At 47.1% G+C, this 27,064-nt stretch overlaps 1 protein-coding gene across 1 annotated transcript in view; it reads right to left on the minus strand.

The window, feature by feature from the left end:
• The window catches only part of LOC118078892 (ATP-binding cassette sub-family A member 2-like), a 58,872-nt gene that overhangs the window by 3,785 nt on the left and 28,023 nt on the right, over positions 1–27,064 (minus strand). Inside the window, exons 7-22 of the mRNA XM_060279411.1 lie at positions 26,057–26,269; positions 25,203–25,269; positions 24,232–24,337; positions 22,372–22,483; positions 20,305–20,365; positions 18,825–18,975; positions 16,245–16,368; positions 14,657–14,789; positions 11,181–11,298; positions 8,885–9,063; positions 6,301–6,442; positions 4,751–4,885; positions 3,882–3,985; positions 3,332–3,421; positions 2,064–2,169; positions 959–1,096 (exon numbers count right to left, since the gene is read on the minus strand). Coding sequence (XP_060135394.1) covers positions 959–1,096; positions 2,064–2,169; positions 3,332–3,421; positions 3,882–3,985; positions 4,751–4,885; positions 6,301–6,442; positions 8,885–9,063; positions 11,181–11,298; positions 14,657–14,789; positions 16,245–16,368; positions 18,825–18,975; positions 20,305–20,365; positions 22,372–22,483; positions 24,232–24,337; positions 25,203–25,269; positions 26,057–26,269 — 1,979 coding nt within the window. The remainder of the gene's footprint in view (positions 1–958; positions 1,097–2,063; positions 2,170–3,331; positions 3,422–3,881; positions 3,986–4,750; positions 4,886–6,300; positions 6,443–8,884; positions 9,064–11,180; positions 11,299–14,656; positions 14,790–16,244; positions 16,369–18,824; positions 18,976–20,304; positions 20,366–22,371; positions 22,484–24,231; positions 24,338–25,202; positions 25,270–26,056; positions 26,270–27,064) is intronic.

Consider the following 27,064-nt stretch of genomic DNA (forward strand, 5'->3'; position numbering starts at 1 on the left):
GCCACTTTAATTAAAAAAACAACAACAGCCTTTTGGGACCCTGATCTGGAAAATGGTCCCAGTTTGGCTTGGGACCCCACGATAGGCACCTTCCGAAAATCACCTCTCCTCACTCCTTGCTTCTAATTGCTCTTTGCTGTTATTTTTTTAAGGAACCAGTTTTTATGTTATGTCCCACAAAACCCCTGGAAGTGATTGTCACACAGTGCATAATCATAGAATCATAGAATCCTAGAGTTGGAAGAGACCACAAGGGCCATCCAGTCCAACCCCCTGCCAAGCAGGAAACACCATCAAAGCATTCTTGACATATGCCTGTCAAGCCTCTGCTTAAAGACCTCCAAAGAAGGAGACTCCACCACACTCCTTGGCAGCAAATTCCACTGCCGAACAGCTCTGACTGTCAGGAAGTTCTTCCTAATGTTGAGGTGGAATCTTCTTTCTTGTAGTTTGAATCCATTGCTCCGTGTCCGCTTCTCTGGAGCAGCAGAAAACAACCTTTCTCCCTCCTCCATATGACATCCTTTCATATATTTGAACATGGCTATCATATCAAATGAATATATGAAATTTGCTGCCAAGAAGTACGATGCATCACAAGGAGTTGCTTTCTATCGGGACAGCTGTCTCTCCACCTGGCCGTGACTCTCTGAGTCACTGGTCTTCCCCATCCCCTGCCAGCTTAGAAACCACGGACTGAAACTGGACCTTCTGCATGCAAAGCAGCTGCTCTTCCACTGAGAGGTGTGGAAATAGCCAGCTGGCTTTGGTGGCTTCATAGAAGAAGGCAATGGAGGATGAGAGAGGCCTTATCGATGGCTATTAAGCATGAGAGCTAAACAGAACCCTCCATGGTCAGAGATAGCATAACCACTTAATAACAGCCCCTTGGTGCTCTTACATCCTGGCTCCACCCTCAAGAGGTCAGGGAATGGTCCCAAGAGGCTCCTGAACTCACGTTGTCCAGGGTGGTCTGGCTGACGGAATAATCCTCGATGCCCAAGATGTCCACCACCTGCTCCATCTTGCTGAAGACCTGAGCCAGCGAGATCTGCTCTGACTTCAGCTGGTACTGCACCTTTGTGTGGTGCCTCTCCTTGGGAAACAGAGACAAAACATCAGCACAGCAGCAGAAGGGCCTCTCCCCTTTTCTGCAACCCCAAATCTATCTCCTGGTGGACTTTAATACCCAGTGCTACATCCACATGAAAGGGACCCAGGTGGCGCTGTGGGTTAAACCACTGAGCCTAGGGCTTGCTGATCAGAAGGTCGGCGGTTCGAATCCCTGCGACGGGGTGAGCTCCCGTTGCTTGGTCCCAGCTCCTGCCAACCTAGCAGTTCGAAAGCACGTCAAAATGCAAGTAGATAAATAGGAACCGCTACAGCGGGAAGGTAAACGGCGTTTCCATGCGCTGCTCTGGTTTGCCAGAAGCGGCTTTGTCATGCTGGCCACATGACCTGGAAGCTATACGCCGGCTCCCTTGGCCAATAACGCGAGATGAGTGCCGCAACCCCAGAGTCGGTCACGACTGGACCTTTACCTTTACTGGCAGTTTAGATGTAGGGTCATGGCTCCCAACGTGGGACACACGCCCCGCGGGGGGTAATTTGATTTTTAAGGGGGGGGGGCAATTCGAGAATGAGTTATTAACAGTTAATGGCCTTTTAGGCTTCCGCCATGTGAATAGCAGTTCACTTTTTGAATAATGAGAATTATATGTCACGGGGTGGGGAATCAGGAATTTAGAGATGCGTGGCCAAAAAAAAGGTTGGGAACCACAGGCGTAGGGGAAACTACGAACTTCCCAGTAATAGTTAATGGTTGCAAGGTAGCAACTTCCACAAGTGGGGTTGTTTCTTTGCACGTTCAATCAATCAATGTGATTGAATTCATTATCTTGTTATTATTGGCCTCCAATAAGTGGACCTCCTAATTTCCCCTACACAGGGACAGAGATAGGAAGTCCCCCTTTAAAGAGAACTCTGTCACAGATGCAGCCAGGGGCCAAGCTTGCAGGAAGCAGAGCCGAGTCTGGGCATTTCCACGCTGGAAGAAGCCTAACCTTGAGGACAGCCTCTGGGAAGTTCCTGTTGAAGAACCGCACTACCTCCTTGACATTCAGGCTGGATTTGGTCCGCACCGTGATCATGTAGCCGTCTCCAAACCTAGAGGAACAGAGGAAAACCGACCGTGCCGCTCTCATTTCCCTCTCTGCACACGCCCCTCGCCAGCAAAAGTTAGCCCTGGTTTCTCACACCTTGGCTTGCAACCATGACACACCTTCGCAAGCAAATTTCAAATTGAAGTTTAGTGCAGCTGAAACTTTATGGCGCCGTTTCCTGTCAGGCCCTGGGGCAAGGCAGGGCCTGATCTAGACCCTTTTCAGATCAGGTACCCATGGAAGCAGGGCCTCCTGGCTAGGCCAGATCCAGCACCCTTGGGAAGCTGCCATGGCCTCCTCCGAGCAGGACCAGGTGCATGGGCTTACCCAGCGAGGGGAAGGGGGGGCAGCTGCCCCCCGAAGCAAAAATAAATAAATTGCCGTATTTTACGGACCGTAACCTGCACTTTTTCCCCTCCGAAAACTGAAGGGGAAAAGTCACTGCGGGTTATGGAAATCGGGCCGTATCCGCCCCCTCCGCGACTGCAGCCAGCGAAAGGAACGTGGGAGTGGGGAGGAGCAGCCTGAGCTGGGGGGGGGGGCGCGGCAGACGGGAGCTCCATCCTTCCTTCCCCCCTCTTTCTTTCTTCCTTTTTCTCTCTCTCTCTCCCTCCCTTCTCTCTCTCTCACCCCTTCCTTCCTTCCTTCCTTCCTTCCTTCCTTCCTTCCTTCCTTCCTTCCTTCCTTCTCTCTCTCTCTCACCCCTTCCTTCCTTCCTTCCTTCCTTCCTTCCTTCCTTCCTTCCTTCCTTCCTTCCTTCCTTCTCTCTCTCACCCACCCACCCACCCCTCCCTCCCTCCCTTCTCTCTCTTCCCTCCCTCCTTCCTTCCCTCTCTTTCCCCCTCTTTTGCCCCCCCTCCAGTTTTGATCCTGGGTACGCCCCTGACCAGGTGGCTCCATTCAGCCCTCCTTCAACTTTCCACGATGCTCTTCTGTTCTACCTCTGGGGCAGTGTGGGAAGTCATAAGAGTGACTGGTCCCAGCTGCTCCATGCAGCTGATGACAGAGGAAGGGGAGTCACTTTAGCCAGGACCCCTTCAAATACAGAGCCGGTCCTGCCTCGCGGGATCCGCACCCACCGCCCAGTTCTAACGTGGATGAGCAAGGGTTGGAAGAGCTTCCCTTTGATGCACCCTCTGGCGCCCCGTTGACCTTTTCCCGCTCATCTGTTCTTTAGGTGCTGGATGCTGCCCAGGCATTTCAGGCGCCCGTTCACTATGATCGCCAAGCGCGTGCAGAGAGCCTCACACTCCTCCATGCTGAGGGATACAAAGGAGAGGGCCTCAACACAAAGCCAGCCTGGATGGCTGAGTCGCCCGCACGATCTTCTCCCAATACAGGGCGAGCAGGCAATCACAAGCCCTTCCTTCATTCATAGAATCATAGAGTTGGAAGAGACCACGAGGGCCATCCAGTCCAACCCCCTGCCAAGCAGGAAACACCATCCAAGCATTCTGGACATATGCCTGTCAAGCCTCTGCTTAAAGACCTCCAAAGAAGGAGACTCCACCACACTCCTTGGCAGCAAATCCCACTGCCGAACAGCTCTTACTGTCAGGAAGTTCTTCCTAATGTTGAGGTGGAATCTTCTTTCTTGAAGTTTGAATCCATTGCTCCGTTTTAATCCATTGAACCATCCATTGCCTCGGTTCATGCCCCGCCCCCTTGCCCTGGGTCTCATGAGGCAGAAGAAGGCACCCCAAGGCCCCCCCCGCCCACCTGTGTGATGTCAAAACCACTGAGCGGCCTGTCTTGATGATGTCCAGGATAAGGTTCCACAGGAAACGCCGGGCCTTTGGATCCATGCCAGTGGTTGGTTCATCCTGCCAGGGAGAAGGGGGCAAATGGCAGAATTAGTTGTCCACAGGGGCATCCTTAAGCCTTACCATCCTTCGGGTTTGGCTCCATACAAGCCTATTGTCAATTGCCAAGGATTCTGAATATAAATCATCCAAGGAAGGAGGGACCCAGGAAACCCAATTTAAATTAACACAAATTTCCTGCAATTTACATGGTCATCTTTTGTGGTTGGAAACTTAGTTTGGGTTCTCTGCCAAGGTTCTGTTGCTAGGGGACTATAGGCTTTAGTAAGGTAAAGGTAAAGGTAAAGGGGCCCCTGACCATTAGGTCCAGTCGTGACCGACTCCGGGGTTGCGCGCTCATCTCGCATTATTGGCCGAGGGAGCCGGCGTACAGCTTCCAGGTCATGTGGCCAGCATGACAAAGCCGCTTCTGGCGAACCAGAGCAGCACATGGAAACGCCGTTTACCTTCCCGCTGTAGCGGTTCCTATTTATCTACTTGCATTTTGACGTGCTTTCGAACTGCTAGGTTGGCAGGAGCTGGGACCGAGCAACGGGAGCTCACCCCGTCGCAGGGATTCGAACCGCCGACCCACTGATCAGCAAGCCCTAGGCTCAGTGGTTTAACCACAGGCCACCTGGGTCCCTTATAGGCTTTAGTATATATATACAAAGATATAGCACTTGCACCATAGTGGCACCTAGGGACAGAAAAAAGCATTACACAGTATGGAACCTCTGGTTGATCTTGTGTGCCATGTGCCCTAAGCCCGCCTCCTCTCCTCACCAGGAAAATGAAGGCTGGGTAGCCAATCAGGGCAATGGCGGTCGACAGCTTCCTCTTGTTGCCGCCACTGTAGGTGCTGGCGGGTTTGTTAGCATATTTGGCCAACTCCAGCTTCTTTAGCGCCCACTTCACGACCTGAGAAGAGCAAAGAGGAGATTGCTTGTACGCAGCTGGATCAGGCCAAAGGTTCGCCTAAACCAGCAGCCAGGCTTCATTCTTAGCTACCGCAAGAGTATCAGAATCATTCCGCCGGATTCGGTGGAAGCACCCAGGTGGCCCAGTCTCCTGTTTGGCCAGCCATATGCGTACCCACAGGGGCGTACCCAGGATCAAAACTAGGGGGGGGGCAAGCCATGGTCGTTCAGGCACGGGAGGGGAGGGGCCACAAAGTGGGAATGTGGGCGGGGCTACAGGGCCAGCGGGCCCAACGACCCGGTGGTGGCGGCTGCAGCCGCTAAATGAACCCCCTAAACTCTCTCCTACGAAATTCCCCTGCTCTGAAGCAGGGCCGTCTCTAGGCCCAGGACCGATGGCGCGGGGCACCAGGCCACCAGGGGCGCCACTACGACCGCTGAGAGGCGCGGCGGAGGCCGACCCAGGCGCACCTCTCAGCTGTTCAGCGGCTTCAGGCCGCTTTCTGGAGACTTCCCTAGTCGGGCCCGTGGTTTGGCCTTCTAGGGGGGGGCAGTTGCCCCCCCTGCCCCATGCTGGTTACGCCCATGCTCCACCACCACCAACTGATGGTCAGGGGAATACATGCTTAGCCACCATGAAGACAGCCGTTAGCAAACCTCTCGTCCCTTCTGTAAATCCCCCCCCAACACTCTTTTAAAGTGGTTGCCACCACATCTTGTGGCTATGAGTTCCACAAGTTAACTATGCATTGTGTGAAGCGGCGGCAGCTACTTGTTTGCCCTGAATCTACTGCTGCTCAATGCTGTGATGCACAGCTTAGCCATTGCCCCAATCATTAGGAGTCCAGGCTGACCAGCAAACCAGCCACCTGGTAGAGGTCCATGGGAAAGAGAGGCCAGAGTCACCCCGGCCTTCTTCCTCTCCACCACTGCCCACCTTACCTACCAAGTCCCGGTCTGCAGAATCCGGGACCGGCAGCCATGTGACACCGGAAGTTGCGTCGACGTCGCTTCGCCCTTCTATGGGCACTAAAAATGGCCGCCGCCGGCTTCAAAAGTAGCTTCTACACATGACCGAAAGTGCGTAGACGCGACTTCCGGTGTTGCGGCGGCCATTTTTTGTGCCCATAGATGGGCGGGGCGACACCGGAAGTCGTGTCTATGCACTTCCGGTCATGCGTAGAAGCTACTTTTGAAGCCGGTGGTGGCCATTTTTTGTGCCCATAGAAGGGCAAATCAGGAAAAAAATAATGGCCGCCGGCAGGAGAAAATAACGGAGAAAAACGGGAGACAAAGTGATACGGGGGACCGCCGGGAAAAGGTAAGTAAAAATGGGGGTTTCCCGGGGAAAACGGGCTACTTGGCAGCTATGCTGCCCACCAGAGGAAGCAGTCCCTCCACAGCACTCTTGCTCACCCGCTCCTCATCCTTCCATGGGATGCCACGCAGCCGGGTGTACAGCTCCAGGTGCTCCTGCGCAGTCAACTCATCAAAGAGAGCGTCGAACTGGGGGCAGTAGCCCAAGCTCTGCTGCACCTGGAGAATGTCCTTCAAGATGCTACAGAGACAGGGAGGAAGAAGAATGGGGCAAAGCAAAGATGTATGTTCCTCTGAGAAGCCCCGGTGTCAGGAGCGAGCCAGCAGTAATTCGTACCAAGTAAGTGGAGTCAACTCTTTATTAGAGAGACACAGGAGTGTCAGGTCTAATGAGCGTAGGAACTCTTCAGTGCGTCTTGCCCCTATAAAGCAGTTGCAGAGACGGAAGGTCCCACAGCTGCCTAAGTCCCCTGCTCTCCAGGGCTTTCCCCAAGTTATCTGACACCCCACCTAGGTGCCTGCCTTTGCCCTTCCCACTTCATACCTCTTCTGGTTCTGGGAGACCAGCGGGGAGAGGGTCTTGTTGCAGGATGGTGCACCTCTGAACCAGCTGGACTTTTCTCTGCCTCTTGCCCTCCCTGCTCTCCTGCATCAGCTTCTGATTCTGGACTTTTCTCTGCCACAGACTCTCTCTGCTCACTAGGCCTTGTTACCTCTTCGGCTTCTGACATCTCCTTTCAGTCTCTCCCTCTGACCACTCAACATCATTCCACCACCAACCCCCGGGCTCTTAGCCTTTCCCCCCTGAAAGTCTTTCAGCTGGTTCCTCTCACCATTCAAGGGGCTCAACCAGTCCTTGGCACCCAATTATTGCTATCATTTAGAATCATAGAATCGTAGAGTTGGAAGAGACCCCAAGGGCCATCCAGTCCAACCCCCTGCCAAGCAGGAAACACCACCAAAGCATTCTTGACATATGCCTGTCAAGCCTCTGCTTAAAGACCTCCAAAGGAGGAGACTCCACCACACTCCTTGGCAGCAAATTCCACTGCTGAACAGCTCTTACTGTCAGGAAGTTCTTCCTAATGTTTAGGTGGAATCTTCTTTCTTGAAGTTTGAATCCATTGCTCCGTGTCCGCATTTAATGTCTTTATTTCCCACCTGTCCCCCAAGTTGTTGCTGTTAACTGCAATTACAGTGGTGCCTCGCTTCACGAATGCCCTGCTTAACGAAATTTCCGCTTAACGAAAGGATCTTTCGAGCGGTGCTTGCCTCGCTAGACGAATGCGTTTTACGAAAAATTCGTCTGGCGAATCGCGGTTTCCCATAGGAATGCGTTGAAATTCAATTAATGGGCAAAAAAAAGTCGAAAAAAATCCAGTGCATTCCTATGGGATTCGCTAGACGAATTTTTCGCTAGAAGAAAAGACCCGTGCAACTAATTAATTTCGTCTAGCGCGGCACCACTGTATATCCCACCTTCTTCCCTCCAAGGTGGCACAGATTTTATCCGCACAACAGCCCTGTGAGGTAGGCTGAGAGGCAGTGTGACCAGCCCAAGGTCACCCAGTGAGCTTCATAGCTGAGCGGGAATTTGAACCCTGGTCTTCCAGGCCCTAGTCTGGCACTCGACCCACTTTTAAAACAATGTAATAAAACACAAAGTAATAAAAACAAACTAATTAAAAACACTAACTAAAATATGCCATAACATGTTTAGAATCAGCAACTAGTTGTAACTTCAAGGGAAATAAGTTTGTTTCAACTGACAGAGCAGTCTCCCAGATTTTTATTGTTTTTAATCACTCCAAGAGGGTTGGAATTGGTGAGGGCCCAGCGATAAAAATGCTTGCAATTGCAAGTGAAGGGTTTATCAATGGGAGTCTACCAACCCCTTTAAGTATCCCAAGGTGTCAAAGGGAACATCATATCCCATCGTTTATTGAATTTCATGTAGGCTGTCCTTCCAAAACAACTGCGCATGCTATCCTCCAGAACAGATGTAGGAAGTCTGCCTTAACGGAACTGATAGGCTTAGAGTAAAATGCACAAGCTGACTAAGTAAGTAGAAAATATAAAAAGTTGTTATATAATTTTTGGGTTAGAATCTAAAAGATTAGGAAAAGCCTAGTAAAATTGTATATAAGAGAGAACCAAATGTAAATGTTTGGAAGTTATTTTTAATTTTTTTTAATTAGTATTTTTCTTTTCTATTTTCCCCTTTTTCCCCTTTCCCCCCTTTCCCCCCCCTCTTTCTTTCTTTTCTTCTTTACCTTTTATATATAATTTGCTCCTTTGTGTCTATTCTTGTTTGCCTATTTTTTGGCCTAATTTTGATTTTTTTTCCGAAAATCCTAAAAATTAGGTTTGGTTATACCGGATTATTTCGTTATGTTTGTTTATGTTTAGTTAGATTTGATTATGTTATGTTATGTTTCGTTATATTATGTTTAAGTTGTGTCATGTTATGTTATGTTATGGTTTGTATATTTTAACTTGAAATAAAATAAAGCTTTTTTTTTTAAAGAGAGAAACAACTGAGAGGCTGCTGTGAGCAAGTTTTCCTTTTCTTTCCCCAAGAGCAGTGTTTGTTAACCTCTCGGGAAAGTACATAAACAGAACCGGTGGCACAGCCCAGACCCAAGCCCCAGCTACCTCCCAACCACCTGCCCCATGGACGTACCTGTGTCCATTGATGAAGGCCTCCCCGCCAGTGGTGCTCTCGTCCCCTGTGAGCATCTTGAAGGTGGTCGTCTTCCCGGCCCCATTGACACCCAGCAAACCAAAACACTCTCCTGGGCGGACGCCCATACACAGCCGGTCCACGGCCAGGATGCGCCCAATCTTGCGGGATTTGTAGACCTGGAAGCCGGCGAAGGAGCGAAGTCATCAGTTGAAGGCGTTGCGCCTTCAATGTGCAACCAGGGCTTGCGGCAAACTGGCAAAAGGGCCTGTTTTTTCCTAGCTGGCAGCCATAGGAGGGGAGAGGGCTCAAATCCTGATGGCTGGTTTGCCACAGGCACCTGGCTGGCTACTGCAAGGTCAGGATGCTAGACGAGATGGGCCATTTGCCTGATCTAGCTGCTGCTCTCCTTCCTGGATTTTGAATTCGCAGAGTCACACAAATCACTACCATCATCATCATCATCATCTTATATTTGTATACCACCCTTCATTCAAAGACCACGAGTCAGTTCATGTGGCGTTTCACCTTTAGGGGACCAGCAAGAGTTAAGTTACGCAGGGTGAGGCCCTACCTGCCCGCGGACTGTCTCTCCAGGGTGGTGCATGCTCTAGTTATCTCTCGCTTGGACTACTGCAATGCGCTCAGAGCTGGTCCTCGACCATAATAATAAATGAATCTGAATCTGCAATGCGCTCTACGTGGGGCTACCTTTGAAGGTGACCCGTAAACGACAGTTAACCCAGAATGCGGCAGCTAGACTGGGGACTGGGAGCGGCCGCCGAGACCACATAACACCAGTCCTAAGAGACCTACATTGGCTCCCAGTACGTTTCCGAGCACAATTCGAAGTGTTGGTGCTGACCTTGAAAGCCCTAAACGGCCTCGGTCCAGGATACCTGAAGGAGCGTCTCCACCCCCATCGTTCTGCCCGGACACTGAGGTCCAGCGCCGAGGGCCTTCTGGCGGTTCCCTCGTTGCGAGAAGCCAAGTTGCAGGGAACTAGGCAGAGGGCCTTCTCGGTGGTGGCGCCCGCCCTGTGGAACTCCCTCCCACCAGAGGTCAAAGAGAATAACAATTACCAGACCTTTAGAAGGCATCTTAAGGCAGCCCTGTTTAGGGAAGCTTTTAATGTTTGATGGATTTCTGTATTTTAGAATTTCTGTTTTGTTGGAAGCTGCCCAGAGTGGCGGGGGGAAACCGGCCAGATGGGCGGGGTATAAATAATAAATTATTATTATTATTATTATTATTATTATTATTATTATTATTATTATGTTGCATGGGAGGCGAATAGCCAATAGGAGCTCACCAGGCAGAAGCAGGGGGATATAAAGAGAAGCAGGCAGTCAGAGGGGAGAGAGGAGATAAACAAGAGGGGGACTTGATGAGTGAGGTGGAGAGGATTTGAGATAGAGAGAGAGGGTTAGAGAAGCTAGTGAGGTGAGCTGTGGTGCTGAATCTGAGCGAGTAATAAGAAGGGAACTTCGGTCAGGGAGGCAAAGGGAGGAACTAGTGCTAAAGGTTAACTTTAAGCCAAAGTACCTGAGAAACCGCGAAGAATTTATATGCTTGTAAGATCATCGTCTCAATAAACTTAATTGTTTGGTTTACCTTTCACCTGACTGGAATCCAATATTTGTGTACCAGTACGCAGACTTACTGGTTGGTGGAAGCAAGGAAGAATATAGGCGAGGGAGGTACTGGGTCCATAGACCGCGAAACGTCTGGGGGCCTTTACCGGGTGACCTCGCCCACAGTTCACAACTTCTCAAAACTCTCCCTTCCGGTGAGTTTTCAGAATCACTCCTGCCTACAATCACAGAGGCAGAACATAGCCATCACGGCTAACAGCCACTGATAACTTTCTCCTCTGAATTTGCCTAATCCTCTTTTAAAGCCATTCAAAGAAGAGAGACTCCACCACACTCCTTGGCAGCAAATTCCACTGCCGAACAGCTCTTACTGTCAGGAAGTTCTTCCTAATCATAGAATCATAGAGCCGGAAGAGACCACAAGGGCCATCCAGTCCAACCCCCTGCCAAGCAGGAAACACCATCAAAGCATTCTTGACATACGCCTGTCAAGCCTCTGCTTAAAGACCTCCAAAGAAGGAGACTCCACCACACTCCTTGGCAGCAACTCCCACTGCGTCACTGTTTGCTGCTTGTGGAATTTGATCCTTTCACGTTACGGAAACTCCTGCCCAATTAAATCCCTCTCTGATCCTGGAAGCCAACCCTCGCCACAGCCCCCGACAGGTTCGGAGGAAAGGCGTCCCGTCCCCCCCCCCTACCTTGGTGAGGTTCTCGATCTTCAGCATGTCGTTGTCAGCATCTCCCCGCAAGACTCGGTGGCGCTCATTCCCTACGTCCACATCGTCCTCCACAGGTTTGCTCGACACAGGAAGGCGTCTGGATGGGAGGAAAGGGAACAGGGTGCGGAGTGAGGCCTCGGGGTAGGGGGATGAAGGCAGCGAAAAATGTTTCCTGACACTTTCGGAGAAAGAGAGAGAGACAGAGGAGTGAGAAAGGCACTCTTTCAAGCGTGAGCTGGAGTGCCTTCGGCAACTAAAAGCAGAAACGGAGTAGAACTCTGGATAAGGCTCTTCTCATTGACCGAATCTGTTGGTACGTTAGTTGCCAGTAGCAGTGAATCGGGGGGGGGGAGGGGGTTCCAGGTGAGTATTCTTGCACCCTTATCTAGCCAATTGCCATATGCACTTATCCTAATATGGACATTTTCACCTGCAATTTGTGTAGGCCTTTCAGGTTAGAGAACTACACCACCAAGTTTTCGGAAGTACAGATTTCAAAGGACAGCTTCATGTATTGGCTTGGGAAATAAGAAATTTGATAGGGTCGCGTAAAAACGCAAAATTAATGAATGGATTCTATTGATATCCCATCTTTTTCTCCAAGCAGCTCCAGGCAGTGAACATGGTTCTCCCTATTCCCATTTTATCATCACAACAACCCTGTAAGGTAGCTTAGGCTGAGAGGCAGTGACTGGCCCAAGCTCACCCATTGAGCTTCATGGCTGAGTGGGAACTAGAACAGGCATCCCCAAACTTCGGCCCTCCAGATGTTTTGGCCTACAATTCCCATGATCCCTATCTAACAGGACCAGTGTTCGGGGGAGATGGGAATTGTAGTCCAAAACATCTGGAGGGCCGAAGTTTGGGGATGCCTGAACTAGAAGCTCTGTTCTAACACATTGCTTCTCAAATTTGTGGCCCCAGCTGTTGTCGGACTACAAACCCCATCATCCCTAGCTGGCAGGACCCTGCTCTAACCATTATGCCACATAAGTGTCGGGGTGAGCGTCATCCATTCATTCCCGGAAGCAACAAGTTACAGCAAGTTTGTGAAAATCCCAGAAGCTGCCAGAATGCCGAACGGTTTACTGCAGGTGCCAAAGTCAATGTTGTGAAAACTGTTTTTGCACATGCACAGTAGGCTGGGTCATAAAAAACTTTTTTGGGAAAATGTTTCCTCCCTCGATCTTATATCAGGCGTATGGTATAAACATAGTCAAATTTCAAATTGGGGACAAATCGGTTCATATTTAGACCCTGCTCCTACAGATTGAAATTTGGCCTCGCTACGAGTGATGAAAACATCGGAATTTGACTCATTTATTCTCAGTATGTTCAATGGTGAACTAATAAACATAAATATTAAGCAATAAAACACCACTCATATTTTGTGTTGCACCAAAACATCACATTATACTTAGAATCATAGAATCCTAGAGTTGGAAGAGACCGCAAGGGCCATCCAGTCCAACCCCCTGCCAAGCAGGAAACACCATCAAAGCATTCTGGACATATGGCTGTCAAGCCTCTGCTGAAAGACCTCCAAAGAAGGAGACTCCACCACACTCCTTGGCAGCAAATCCCACTGCCGAACAGCTCTTACTGTCAATTACTTAATTACTAATTACTAAAATAGAGGTTTAGTGTAAGGCATAAAAGCATATTTTTAGCATATATGGCGTACAAGTACAATGTATAATATTGCATAAGGCATAATTTTATTAATTACACAACATGTAAGCATTTAGTACAATTTATACCTAAGTAATTAAGTATAATGTGATGTTTGGATGCAACACATAATATGAGTGGTGTTTTATTGTTTAATGTTTATGTTTACTTGTGTAGTACACCGTTTGCTTGATTGTTCCATATAATTTGTTCAAAACCATTGGTTTTTCATGTAAATTATCAACATGTTAAAGAAATAAATATTGCAGAAAATAAGAGTAGGCAACTATTATTGCTCTACATAAAACCTAAAATTTATGTTGATTAGTTCACAATTTAACATCCTGAGACTAAATGAGTCCAATTCCTATGTTTTCATCGCTCGTAGCGAGGCCAAATTTCAATCTGTAGGAGCAGGGTCTAAATATGAACCGATTTGTCCCAAATTTGAAATTTGACTATGTTTATACCATACGCCTGATATAAGATCGAGGGAGGAAGCATTTTCCAAAAAAAGTTTTTTATGACCCACCCGAATGCACAGCTCCTAGACTGGACTGGGATATTGTTTAGCGGCCTCACCCTGTCTCTTGAACGGGAAGGATATAAGAGAGGCAGGGGAGGGCCCAGAAGCTCTCTAGGGCAAGGCCTGTAACTTCAAATTTGACATCTACAGGGGCTCCAGTAGAAGTTTGCATAGTTTATCACCATTATGCTTAAAAACTGACATAAAAGTATTCCTGTCTGTATTTTTTTTAAAATTTTTTTTTTTTTTAAAAAAAGCTTTATTCGGGTAATTTTAAAAATACAAAATCAAACATACAAAATCAAAAATTACAAAAAAAGAAAAACACATCAATCCAAAAATACAAAGATACATATGCGCAAAAAATTAAGAAACGACAAAGGAGGAAAAAAGAAAGAAAAGAAGAAAAAAGAAAAAAGAAAAAAAGAAAACAAAAAAATAATAATAGTATTACTGTCTGTAATGGGTTGCCTTCTGTGAATTATTGCTTCATGTCTGACTCGGAAGCTCCTACACATTTTGCTGCTGTGCATTTACTCTGCTTAACTGGGTGTCTGGAAAGGTGCTGGACCCAAAGATAGGAGTTTAAGCTGTAACGAAACCCAAGACAGTGGTGCCTCGCAAGACGAATTTAATTTGTGCCGCAAGTCAATTCGTTTTGTGAATCGCAGTTTCCCGTAGGAATGCATTGAAATTTCTTCTTTTTTTTTTTGCCCATAGGAACGCATTACAGTGGTGCCTCGCTAGACGAATTTAATTCGTTCCACGGGTCTTTTCTTATAACAAAAAATTCGTCTAGCGAATCCCATAGGAATGCATTGATTATTTTTTTTGCCCATTGAATTTCAATGCATTCCTATGGGAAACCGCGATTCACTAGACGAATTTTTCACAAAACGAATTCATCTAGCGAGGCAACCTCCGCTCGAAAAATCATTTCGTTAAGCGGAAATTTCGTTAAGCAGGGCATTCGTTAAGCGAGGCACCACTGTAATTAAATTTCAACGCATTCCTATGGGAAACCGCGATTCGCAAGGTGCATTTTTCGCAAAACGAACTCGTCTTGCGAGTCACCATCAGATCGTCTTGCGAAAAACCCGTCTTGCAGGGCATTCGTCTCGCGAGGTACCACTGTAGGTGGTTTGCCTGCTTAGCACAAACCCAAACAGGTTATGGCTGATGTCCCATAATACAAAAATTAAGAACCTTTGGCATATTGATGATGCCACCAGTGGGCCCCCCCCTCCCATATACTTACTGTGGTTTCCGGAAGAAATTATACTGGCACATGATGGTGATGAAGAAGCCCACAAAGCCTTCGATTGTCATGGCAACCAAGCCCCTGGTCACGATGTCCCACTCGAATGGTGACTTCATTTTGTCAAATTGCCCTAAGGTGAGGGGACACACAAAAGCAGAGGTAATGGTTGGAAAAATTCCCTCTTGCTGGACACAATCATCGGAGAAGTAACACGCACTGGTTTATCCCCCAACTGGATTTTACTCAAGGCCAACTGAAAACACGCCCAACCAATTCAATGGGTCCACTTCTTATAAAGGATGGATAAAAGGAAGGACTTCTTCACACAGTGCATAGCTAACACCTGGATGGCTTTAAAAGACCATTTGGGGGGGAAGTAGAGAAAGCTTTCAATGGCTAGTAGCCAATAATAATAATAATAATAATAATAATAATAATAATAATAATAAAACAACTGCCGAACAGCTCTTACTGTCAGGAAGTTCTTCCTAATGTTGAGGTGGAATCTTCTTTCTTGAAGTTTGAATCCAGCGGACACGGAGCAATGGATTCAAACTTCAAGAAAGAAGATTCCACCTCAACTTTAGGAAGAACTTCCTGACAGTCAGAGCTGTTCGGCAGTGGGATTTTCTGCCAAGGAGTGTGGTGGAGTCTCCTTCTTTGGAGGTCTTTAAGCAGAGGCTTGACAGCCATATGTCAAGAATGCTTTGATGGTGTTTCCTGCTTGGCAGGGGGTTGGACTGGATGACCCTTGTGGTCTCTTTCTTCTGTGCTGTTTTTTTCTGGCGCTTTGGCAGACGATGATTGGGTGTAACAGCGTTCGTTTTTTAACCTGTTCTGTGCTGTTTTTTTTTTGGCGCTTTGGCAGACTATGTCGGTGCTGCGTGTTAGTTCCAGCAAAGGTATTATTTGTCATTTATTTCTGTTCTCTTCCCCCCCCCCAAAAGCACACCGCCCCAAAAGCAAAGTAACTTTTGCACCCCCAAAAAAACCCTCCAAAACTTTGGTCAGCAGCACCCCCCCCCAAAAGCTCAACAGCTCTGGGCACTTTGTGATAAATAAGGGGTTTTTGGTTTGGTTTGGTTAAATAATTAGTTTTTGGTTTATTAGAATCATAGAATCATAGAGTTGGAAGAGACCACAAGGGCCATCCAGTCCAACCCCCTGCCAAGCAGGAAACACCATCAAAGCATTCTTGACAGATGGCTGTCAAGCCTCTGCTTCAAGACCTCCAAAGAAGGAGACTCCGCCACACTCCTTGGCAGCAAGTTCCACTGCCGAACAGCTCTTACTGTCAGGAAGTTCTTCCTAATGTTGAGGTGGAATCTTCAAAGCAACAGGGGTCCTGTTGCTTAAACCAAGGTATATGAGAGCTGCCTGCAGGTATTCATAAGAGGGACAGACAGTGGCACTTTGCGTGTGCTCAGAGGCTACTCCCCTTGCTCAGGGAAACACAATAGGATCCAGCCCCAGGGGATCCACATTCAGTCCTGCTTCCTTTCTGGGTGTGCATTCGGCAAGCCTTTAACTATGGCAAAGGCCGGGCTAATCCATATAAAAAAACTAAGCAAAGGGTGAAATTTACCAATCTTCGCATAGTACTCGTTGATGTATTCATTGTAGGCCATCTCCATCAACCCATGGCCCAGGTTGTAGTTTGGGAAAATCAGGAAGCAGCTTTTTAAGTAGCTGTTCACCACTTTCAGGTCCTACGGAAAGAAGACATAAGAAGGTCCCCGGGTCAGATCTAATCCGTAAACAATTCACTTTTAAAGCCACCTGCCAACGATAGAAGATTGGAGGGAGAAGTTGATAGGATACTCAGAGCTGGCGAGGTTAACGGAGAGAATCAGGGATCAAAAACAACAAAAGTTTCAAAAAGAATGGGAAAAATTTATAATTTATAGGAAAGATTATTGTAAAATTTAAATAAAGAAAGACCAAGGAGAAAAAAAAACTAGTAGATTACCATTACAAAATGCAACAAGAGGGTATGTAACCAGGACGTAAAATTAATTAAGTGGAAAAATAAATGAAAAAAGGTATCTGGTAGAATATATAATGGGACGAAATCAACTGGGAAAGAAAACCAAAAGAGAGAGAGGAGGAAGTCAAGTGGGGGAAAATGAGGTGAAGATGAAAACAAAAGAACAGGAAGAAAAATGCAATAATTTGAGACACAAGCCCAGGTTGACAATTTGTATGAAAGGATACTTTATTTGAGAAATGTAAGTTATAAATGGATACCTGTGGTTTCTTTTTCTTTTTTTTGTATGGAATAGCTTTTTCTTCGTTTTCATATGATTTGTTATTGTACATAGTTGCAAAATCAATAAAAAGCATATATTTTTTAAAAAAAAACTTTTAAAGCCACCCGCCATAATTTCTTTATCTTTTTATTCATTTCGTAAAACGCACAAGCAGGACAGAGGAACAAAATGACCAGTAAAAAGAGTTAAAAAGAACTACCGTATATTCCGGCGTATAAGACGACTGGGCGAATAAGACGACCCCCAACTTTTCCAGTTAAAATATAGAGTTTGGGATATACAGTACTCAATGTATAAGAGATACGACCCGGCGTATCAGACGACCCCCGACTTTTGAGAATATTTCCCTGGGTTAAAAAGTAGTCTTATACGCAGGAATATACTGTATTTAAAACTTTTAAAAAGTTAAAGTGGAACCAGACTAAACGCACGTCAAGCAATGTTTTACATATCTGGGTTGGCTTCCCTAAAGAAAAACGTTTTTAGCGGGTGCCAAAGGGCAAATGAAGTTGCTTGCCCAATGCCAGCAGGAAGGGAGTTTCAAAGTCTGCATTAAAAGATCAATTTCTTACAAATGAAGAGCAAGTATCAGAGTTTCCCTGCTCAAAATGGCTCTCCCCAAGGCAGCCTCACGGGAGAGCCAAGGCTATAACTTTTTTATAAATATAAACTTTATTTCATTTAAAAACACCTACAAAATCAACATAACACAAAATCAACGTAACTCAAAATCAACATAACACAAAATAAACACAGCACATACGTTCGTCAAATAATATCAAACCGAATCAAATCGTAATAAATCAAATTCAAATCATACTCAAATCATATATAAAAAATAATAATTAATCATTCATTCTAAATTATATTCTTGACATCAACAAAGACAAAAAAGGGAAAAAGGAAAATTCCAATTCTCAATAAACCCCCTGTCCCTCGTCCCTCCCCTACATAAAAAAAAAAAACGACTTCCAATCACCGTGTACCTTGGTCTATTGTTATTCTTGATCAATTTATATGTGCACGCCTATTTTCCTATACTTCCCTAGATATCTTTTAATTTTGTGTCTTTTCTATATCTGCCAAAAGGTTTGTTTTTTCTATCTGTCTTTTTTGGTATTGTTTTAGCGGTCATAGAATCATAGAATCCTAGAGTTGGAAGAGACCCCAAGGGCCATCCAGTCCAACCCCCTGCCAAGCAGGAAACACCATCAAAGCATTCTTGACATATGCCTGTCAAGCCTCTGCTTAAAGACCTCCAAAGAAGGAGACTCCACCACACTCCTTGGTAGCAAATTCCACTGTCGAACAGCTCTTACTGTCAGGAAGTTCATAGAATCATAGAATCCTAGAGTTGGAAGAGACCCCAAGGGCCATCCAGTCCAACCCCCTGCCGAGCAGGAAACACCATCAAAGCATTCCTGACATATGCCTGTCAAGCCTCTGCTTAAAGACCTCCAAAGAAGGAGATTCCACCACACTCCTTGGCAGCAAATCCCACTGCCGAACAGCTCTGACTGTCAGGAAGTTCTTCCTAATGTTGAGGTGGAATCTTAGGTGGTCCCCAATTTTTTTTCTAAACTGCTCTCTTTTATACCTTTTTGCCTGCCCGCTTTGATTGATAGGTTTTGATATGTTATTACCTTTTCTACCCATTCTTCCTTTTTTTTTTTTTTGGTATTCTTTCACTTTTCCAATTAACTGCGACAAGTAGTCTGCCGGCCGCCGTTGCGTGCCTAACCATAGCTGCCAAGTTCTCCCTTTTTTAAAGGGATTTTCCCTTATGCTGAATAGGCTTCCTCGCGAGAAAAGGGAAAACTTGGCAGCTATGTGCCGAACTAAACAGCTGTCCTATATAGAACTTTTCTACCGCCTTTCGCCCAAGTCCCGCTCACCTTGTCGTGCTCAAAAAGCTGCAGCAGGAATGTGGCCACGGTGGCGGTGATGCCAATGAACAGGTTGATGACGATCAGGAAGACGTAAGCGGAACTGGGCACCTCAAACCAGAAGGATGCTGGGTACATGATGGGGGTGATGGACCAGCTAGAGTGGAAAGAGAGAGAGCATTAAGAGGCAAATTGAGAGGTGGTGCTTTTAGAATCATAGAATCATAGAGTTGGAAGAGACCACAAGGGCCATCCAGTCCAACCCCCTGCCAAGCAGGAAACACCATCAAAGCATTCCTGACATATGCCTGTCAAGCCTCTGCTTAAAGACCTCCAAAGAAGGAGACTCCACCACACTCCTTGGCAGCAAAACCCACTGCCGAACAGCTCTGACTGTCAGGAAGTTCTTCCTAATGTTGAGGTGGAATCTTCTTTCTTGTAGTTTGAATCCATTGCTCCGTGTCCGCTTCTCTGGAGCAGCAGAAAACAATCTTTCTCCCTCCTCCATATGACATCCTTTCATATATTTGAACATGGCTATCATACCACCCCTTAACCTTCTCTTCTCCAGGCTAACCATACCCAGCTCCCTAAGCCGTTCCTCATAAGGCATCGTTTCCAGGCCTTTGACCATTTTGGTTGCCCTCTTCTGGACACGTTCCAGCTTATCAGTATCCTGCTTGAACTGTGGTGCCCAGAACTGGACACAGTACTCCAGGTGAGGTCTGACCAGAGCAGAATACAGTGGTACTATTACTTCCCTAGATCTAGATGCTATACTCCTCTTGATGCAGCCCAGAACTGCATTGGCTTTTTGAGCTGCTGCATCACACTGTTGACTCATGTCAAGTTTGTGGTCTACCAAGACTCCTAGATCCTTTTCACATGTACTGCTCTCAAGGCAGGTGTCCCCCATCCTGTATTTGTGCCTTTCATTTTTTTTTTGCCCTTACATTTCTCCTTGTTAAAATTCACCTTGTTTGCTTTGGCCCAGTTGTCTAATCTGTTAAGGTCATTCGGAAGTGTGATCCTGTCCTCTGGGGTATTAGCCACCCCTCCCAATTTGGTGTCGTCTGCAAACTTGCTCAGGATGCCCTCAAGCCCATCATCCGAGTCATTGATAAAGATGTTGAATAAGACTGGGCCCAAGACAGAATATAGACAAAGGAGGGGATGAAGGCAACTCTGCCAGGTCTCCATAGCTGCCAAGTTTTCGCTTTTCTCGCGAGGAAGCCTATTCAGCATAAGGGAAAATCCCTGTAAAAAAGGGATAACTTGGCAGCTATGCAGCTCTCCCCCTTACCCATCTGTTTATATTATTCTGCTGGGGAAACCCAACCAGTCGGAAAGGCTATAAATGATAAAATCATTATTCTCTCTTTCTTAAAAGGAAAGAAAAAGCGTGTAGCACGATCTCAATTCAAAGAACCAAACCCACTCCCGGTTTCATTTTGAAATTGGAAGCAAAGGTAAATAAATGGATACCTACAGGTAATCCAGCGAGAGGCTGGCGCTGGTCTTGTTCATTGGGTGGTTGGTCAGAGTGATACCTGGAGTAGATGAGGAGAAGAACAGGGACGGGTGAACTGCTTTGCGCTCCAGAAAGGCAAGAAGCTGCGGCCAAAACCAGCCGTCTCCAATCTGTCTTGGACTACAATTCCAATCAGCTCCAACCAGGAAATTCTGGCTGGGGGCTGATGGGATCTGTGGTCCAAAACATTTGGGGTTGGGAGGCACCAGGCTCCAAGCAAGACACTCATAGAATCATAGAATCATAGAGTTGGAAGAGACCCCGAGGGCCATCCAGTCCAACCCCCTGCCAAGCAGGAAACACCACTAAAGCATTCCTGACAGATGGCCTGTCAAGCCTCTGCTTAAAGACCTCCAAAGAAGGAGATTCCACCACACTCCTTGGCAGCAAATTCCACTGCCGAACAGCTCTTACTGTCAGGAAGTTCTTCCTAATGTTGAGGTGGAATTTTCTTTCTTGTAGTTTGAATCCATTGCTCCGTGTCCGCTTCTCTGGAGCAGCAGAAAACAACCTTTCTCCCTCCTCTATATGACATCCTTTTATATATTTGAACATGGTTCATTTTTATTGATTTCCCAACAAAATTGGTATATCAGAACAGAAAACAATATGTACCTCAAGATCAACAGCACGACGTCCTTCCTTCCAGCAAAGGGTAAATTATTTCAATCTCATATCGTATTGTTTAATTCATTACATATGTATCATTGTGAGAGTTATGTTATTACCACTAACGTTTTCATACCTTTATAATTGATTTTAGCATATTCAACAAATTTACTCCATTGCAATTTGAGTTCTCCTTCATCCTGTTCCCGGATTCTATTGGTGAGTATGGCCATTTCCATATATTCCAAAAGTTTCGAATGCCACTCGTTAATTGATGGCATTTCCTTAGTTTTCCATTTCTGGGCTATTAGAATTCTCGCCGACGTAGTGGCGTACAAAAAGAAATTTTGGTCAGTTTTTGCTATTTCTTTGTCTAGAAATCCCAACAAAAAAGCCTCCGGCTTTTTGGGAAAGGTGTATCTCAGAATTTTCTTTAATTCATTGTAAACCAAATCCCAATTTTTTAAAACCTTTTTGCACTCCCACCACATGTGGTAAAATTCTCCCACCGATGTTTCACATTTCCAACACCATTTATTTTGATTTCTATACATTTTGGATAATTTTACTGGTGTTAGGTACCAACGGTGTGCTAACTTCATTACATTTTCTTTGAGTGTAGTACATGCCGTAAAATTTAGATGTTCTTTCCATAGTTTTGTCCAGTTATCAGTGGGTATATTGTGCCCGAAATCTCTCGCCCATTTGATCATACAATCCTTTGTCAACTCATCCAATCCAGTAACAAATTGTACATTTTTGATAATAATTTTTGACTATTTTCCAATAATTCAATTTGAAATTTCGACTTTTTCCCCTCAAAACCAATTTCTCTTCTATCCTTATTAAATAAATCATTAACTTGATAATATTGTAGCCATCCGGCGAATTTATCCTTAATCTGGTCATAAATTTTTAATTTGAAATCATCTTTCGTTTTTACAACAATATCCCCATACGTAATTCCTTTCCTTTCCATGTTCACTTTTCGTATAGCTAGGACGTTTAAGGGGGCAACCCACCATGGTGTTTCCCTTTCTAGTAGAGCTTTATTACGGTTCCATACTTCCAAGATTGAACCTCTAAATATATGACTTTTGAAACCAGTATGGATTTTATTATAACACAGATAGGCATGCCAGCCAAATCTGTTTTCTTTTCAACATCTTTCTGATCAAAGAGCATCTTCCACAGGCGGACCATCCAAAACCCATGTAAGGATCAGAGAGGCGGCACACTCACACACTCGCAAGAGGCCTCCTAAAATATGAAACAGACTTTCACCATCACAGTGTTAGGGAAATCAACAAAAAAAGCGAAATCTAGCTAGGTCCAGAAGTTTAGATACAGTCCTGAGTTATCTTCTGCCTTTCAACCTGCTCCCCAATTTCAACACACAAGGGCTGACTGGCTCACCATAGGCAGCAGGATTCCCCCTGGTCTTGGGCAGGTTGGCACGGAGAATGGCATTGTTGAGGGTGTTGAGGTAGGTAGGCATGCTGTGGTAGCCCTTGTTGTTGTAATAAACCTGGCAAAGAGAGGCATGGGGGAGAGAGGAATGCTCCACCCCCCATCGTTCTGCCCGGACACGGAGGTCCGGCACCGAGGGCCTCCTGGTGGTTCCCTCGTTGCGAGATGCCAAGTTGCAGGGAACCAGGCAGAGGGCCTTCTCGGTGGTGGCGCCCGCCCTGTGGAACGCCCTCCCAACAGATGTCAAAGAGAAAAACAGCTACCAGATTTTTAGAAGACATCGGAAGGCAGCCCTGTTCAGGGAGGCTTTTTAATGTTTCATTGTTTGATTTCATTTTTCTGTTGTCAGCCACCCAGAGTGGCTGGGGAAACCCAGCCAGATGGGCGGGGTATCAATAATAAATTATTATTATTATTATTATTATTATTATTATTATTATTTCTGAGCAAGGCTGCTCGTCTGTTAACAGGAGCTCACAGACAGCGAGGCACATTTTATCTACGCAGCAATCCGGCGGGGTAAAGGTAAAGGTAAAGGGACCCCTGACCATTAGGTCCAGTCGTGGCCGACTCTGGGGTTGCGCGCTCATCTCGCATTATTGGCCGAGGGAGCCGGCGTACAGCTTCCAGGTCATGTGGCCGGCATGACAAAGCCGCTTCTGGCGAACCAGAGCAGCGCACGGAAATGCTGTTTACCTTCCCGCTGTAGCGGCTCCTATTTATCTACTTGCATTTTGACGTGCTTTCGAACTGCTAGGTTGGCAGGAGCTGGGACCGAGCGACGGGAGCTCACCCCGTCGCAGGGATTCGAACCGCCGACCTTCTGATCAGCAAGCCCTAGGCTCAGTGGTTTAACCCACAGCGCCACCTGGGTCCCTAGGTTATGCAAAAAGCCTCCCAATTAGCTTCATGGCTGGGATTTAAACCCAAACAAGCTTCATGGCTGATCTGAGATTGAAACCCAAACCATCCCAGCTCTACTACAGCCTTTTCCAACCTGATGGCCTCCAGAGCCTTTGGACTACAATTCCCATCATCACCCTCCAACAAGCAAAGCTGTATTGCTACTCCAGCATGGCTGCGCTGCCTGGGGGTTATAGCCCAAAACCTCGGGGGGGGGGGGCACCCGGTTGGCAAAAGTTGTTCTGGCTCAAGATCCTTCTCTACTATACCGAAGATGGATCTCTATTCTGATCAAAATGAAACGGAAGTATCATACCTGCCAAGTCCTGGACGGAAAGATCCGGGATCGGCAGCGCGCGCGAAAACCGGAAGTTGCTTCCGCGCATGACCGGAAATGCGTAAACGCAACTTCCGTTCGCTCTTTGCCCTTCTATGGGCACCAGAAAATGGCGGCGCCAGCGCCGGAAGTCGCTTCCGCGCATGACCGGAAACACGTAAAAGCGACTACCGGCGCCGGCGGCCCTTTGCCCTTCCACGGGCACCAGAAAATGGCGGTGCCGGCGCCGGAAGTCGCTTTTACGTGTTTCCGGTCATGCGCGGAAGGGCATAGCTGCACCGGGAAAATGGCCGCCGTCAGAAGCCGATTTAAGGGAGAATATCGGGATTAACGACCAAACGGGAGACCGCCGGGAAACGGTAGGGAAAAAACGGGGTTTTCCCGGCGGAAACGGGATACTTGGCAGCTATGCAGAAGTTTAACTAGGGTCCCCTACCTTTGGTCCGACGTTTAGCCTGCTCTGCTGGCTGCCGCTGTTTTGTTTTTTAAATGGCGGTGTCTGCTACATTATCGAGTATCTGTATCGATGAAGGGCAGGCTACGGAAATATTTTAAAAAGCAAATACCTGGGCGGCTCTCCGGACAGCAATCTTCTGCACCATGGGAGGAGCTTTGGCCCCAAAGGACGCCGGGATGGACTTCAGGAGGTTGCCAAAGGTCACCGCTCCGTACCTGCGCGAGAACGGACGACAGAGCAGAAATGCAGAGCTCGCCTCAGCACAAAGGGTTTACATTTTGCAAAACTGAGGCAGAGCGGGGCCACGTGACCCGTTGGGACTGGTAGGGTCAAAAGTGGCAGAGTCAGGGCCAAAATGAGCCTTTGGCTAGTTGTAAAAAGGCAGGGAGGTGAGGAGCCAGCTGAGGGCAGACGAAACTGGCGGGACTTTCAAGAAGGATACTGACAAGCTGGAACGTGTCCAGAAGAGGGCACCCAAAATGGTCAAAGGCCTGGAAACGATGCCTTATGAGGAACGGCTTAGGGAGCTGGGTATGTTTAGCCTGGAGAAGAGAAGGTTAAGGGGTGATATGAGAGTCATGTTCAAATATATGAAAGGATGTCATATGGAGGAGGGTGAAAGATTGTTTTCTGCTGCTCCAGAGAAGTGGACATGGAGCAATGGATTCAAACTTCAAGAAAGAAGATTCCACCTCAATATTAGGAAGACCTTCCTGACAGTAAGAGCTGTTCGGCAGTGGGATTTGCTGCCAAGGAGTGTGGTGGAGTCTCCTTCTTTGGAGGTCTTTAAGCAGAGGCTTGACAGGCATATGTCAAGAATGCTTTGATGGTGTTTCCTGCTTGGCAGGGGGTTGGACTGGATGGCCCTTGGGGTCTCTTCCAACTCTAGGATTCTATGATTCTAAAAGCATTCCTCTTCTCTCAGGCCTTTTGACCAATTAAACAAAATACATGGCCTTTTAAATTGTGCTTATTTAGGAGGGAGTTATTGCTTTTGTTGTTATTACGTGCAGTTTTGTGATTTATATTGCAAACTGCCCTGTGATCTTTGGATGAAGGGTGGCGCACAAATTTAATTACCAACAACGACAGTGACAAATAGCAGCACTGCTCAGGATAATCTCAGTCATGCTGAGATCGTAGAATCCTAGAGTTGGAAGAGGCCACGAGGGCCATCCAGTCCAACCCCCTGCCAAGCAGGAAACACCATCAAAGCATTCCTGACAGATGGCTGTCAAGCCTCTGCTTAAAGACCTCCAAAGAAGGAGACTCCACCACCACACTCCTTGGCAGCAAATTCCACTGCCGCACAGCTCTTACTGTCAGGAAGCTTTTTCTAATGTTTAGGTAGAATCTTCTTTCTTGTAGTTTGAATCCATTGCTCCGTGTCCGCTTCTCTGGAGCAGCAGAAAACAACATTTTTCCCTCCTCCATATGACATTCTTTCCTATATTTGAACATGGCTATCATATCACCCCTTCACCTTCTCTTCTCTGGGCTAAACATACCCAGCTCCCTAAGCCGTTCCTCATAAGGCATCGTTTCCAGGCCTTTGACCTCTTCTGGACACGTTCCAGCTGGTCAGTATCCTTCTTGAACTGTGGTGCCCAGAACTGGACACAGTACTCCAGGTGAGGTCTGAGCAGAGCAGAATACAGTGGTCCTATTACTTCCCTAGATCTAGATCAGGCATCCCCAAACTTCGGCCCTCCAGATGTTTTGGACTACAATTCCCATCTTCCCTGACCCCTGGTCCTGTTAGCTAGGGATCATGGGAGTTGTAGGCCAAAACATCTGGAGGGCCGAAGTTTGGGGAATGCCTGATCTAGATGCTATACTCCTCTTGATGCGGCCCAGAATTGCATTCATCTGGCCTTCTGTATTTGGGGAGACGGCTGGGGGGCAGAGCCTGCTTCGGAATAAACCGCACCTACCTATCTCCGGCACGGAAAGCGCCACCGTCATGGCTACGCAGACAAAGAAGGCGGGCAGCAGGATCTGGGAGAAGAGAGCCTTGGTGTTCCGCTTGGCGCAGTGGAACCGCTTGACGATGAGCCCGTGGAACTGGCGCAACTTGAGCCAAGAGCCTTCCAGCTTGACGCTGCCCTGCCCCACCAGCGCATGCTCATCCAGGTCCACCTCTGGGTCTGCAGCGGGAAAGAGCAGAGGGAAAGATGGGGGACGGAGGCTCCTCTTTCTCTCTCTCTCGTAGGGTGGGGTTCAAAAAAAAACAGGACGCAGGCAGATGTATGACCCCCCACCTCCCGAAAACAGGCAGAAGAGTAGGTGCCGGAGACACAGAGCCTATAGGAGTGGTACCCCGCAGAGTGGCATTCATGGGGCGCTTGGAGTCCTGTACCTTCTCCTGCCCCCTCCACCCCTCACCTCCTGCAGTAGGGTGGGTCATTAAAAAATTTTTTTTTGGAAAATGCTTCCTCCCTCGATCTTATATCAGGCGTACGGTATAAATGGTATAATGGTATTAAATGGTATTAAATGGTATAATGGATTCAAACTTCAAGAAAGAAGATTCCACCTCAACATCAGGAAGAACTTCCTGACAGTAAGAGCTGTTCGGCAGTGGGATTTGCTGCCAAGGAGTGTGGTGGAGTCTCCTTCTTTGGAGGTCTTGAAGCAGAGGCTTGACAGGCATATGTCAAGAATGCTTGGATGGTGTTTGCTGCTTGGCAGGGGGTTGGACTGGATGGCCCTCGTGGTCTCTTCCAACTCTACGATTCTATGATTAGGAAGAACTTCCTGACAGTAAGAGCTGTTCGGCAGTGGGATTTGCTGCCAAGGAGTGTGGTGGAGTTTCCTTCTTTGGAGGTCTTGAAGCAGAGGCTTGACAGGCATCTGTCAAGAATGCTTTGATGGTGTTTCCTGCTTGGCAGGGGGTTGGACTGGATGGCCCTCGTGGTGTCTTCCAACTCTATGATTCTATG

This window comes from Zootoca vivipara, chromosome 10, assembly GCF_963506605.1.
Source record: "Zootoca vivipara chromosome 10, rZooViv1.1, whole genome shotgun sequence".
In the NCBI taxonomy this organism is placed as follows: domain Eukaryota; kingdom Metazoa; phylum Chordata; class Lepidosauria; order Squamata; family Lacertidae; genus Zootoca; species Zootoca vivipara.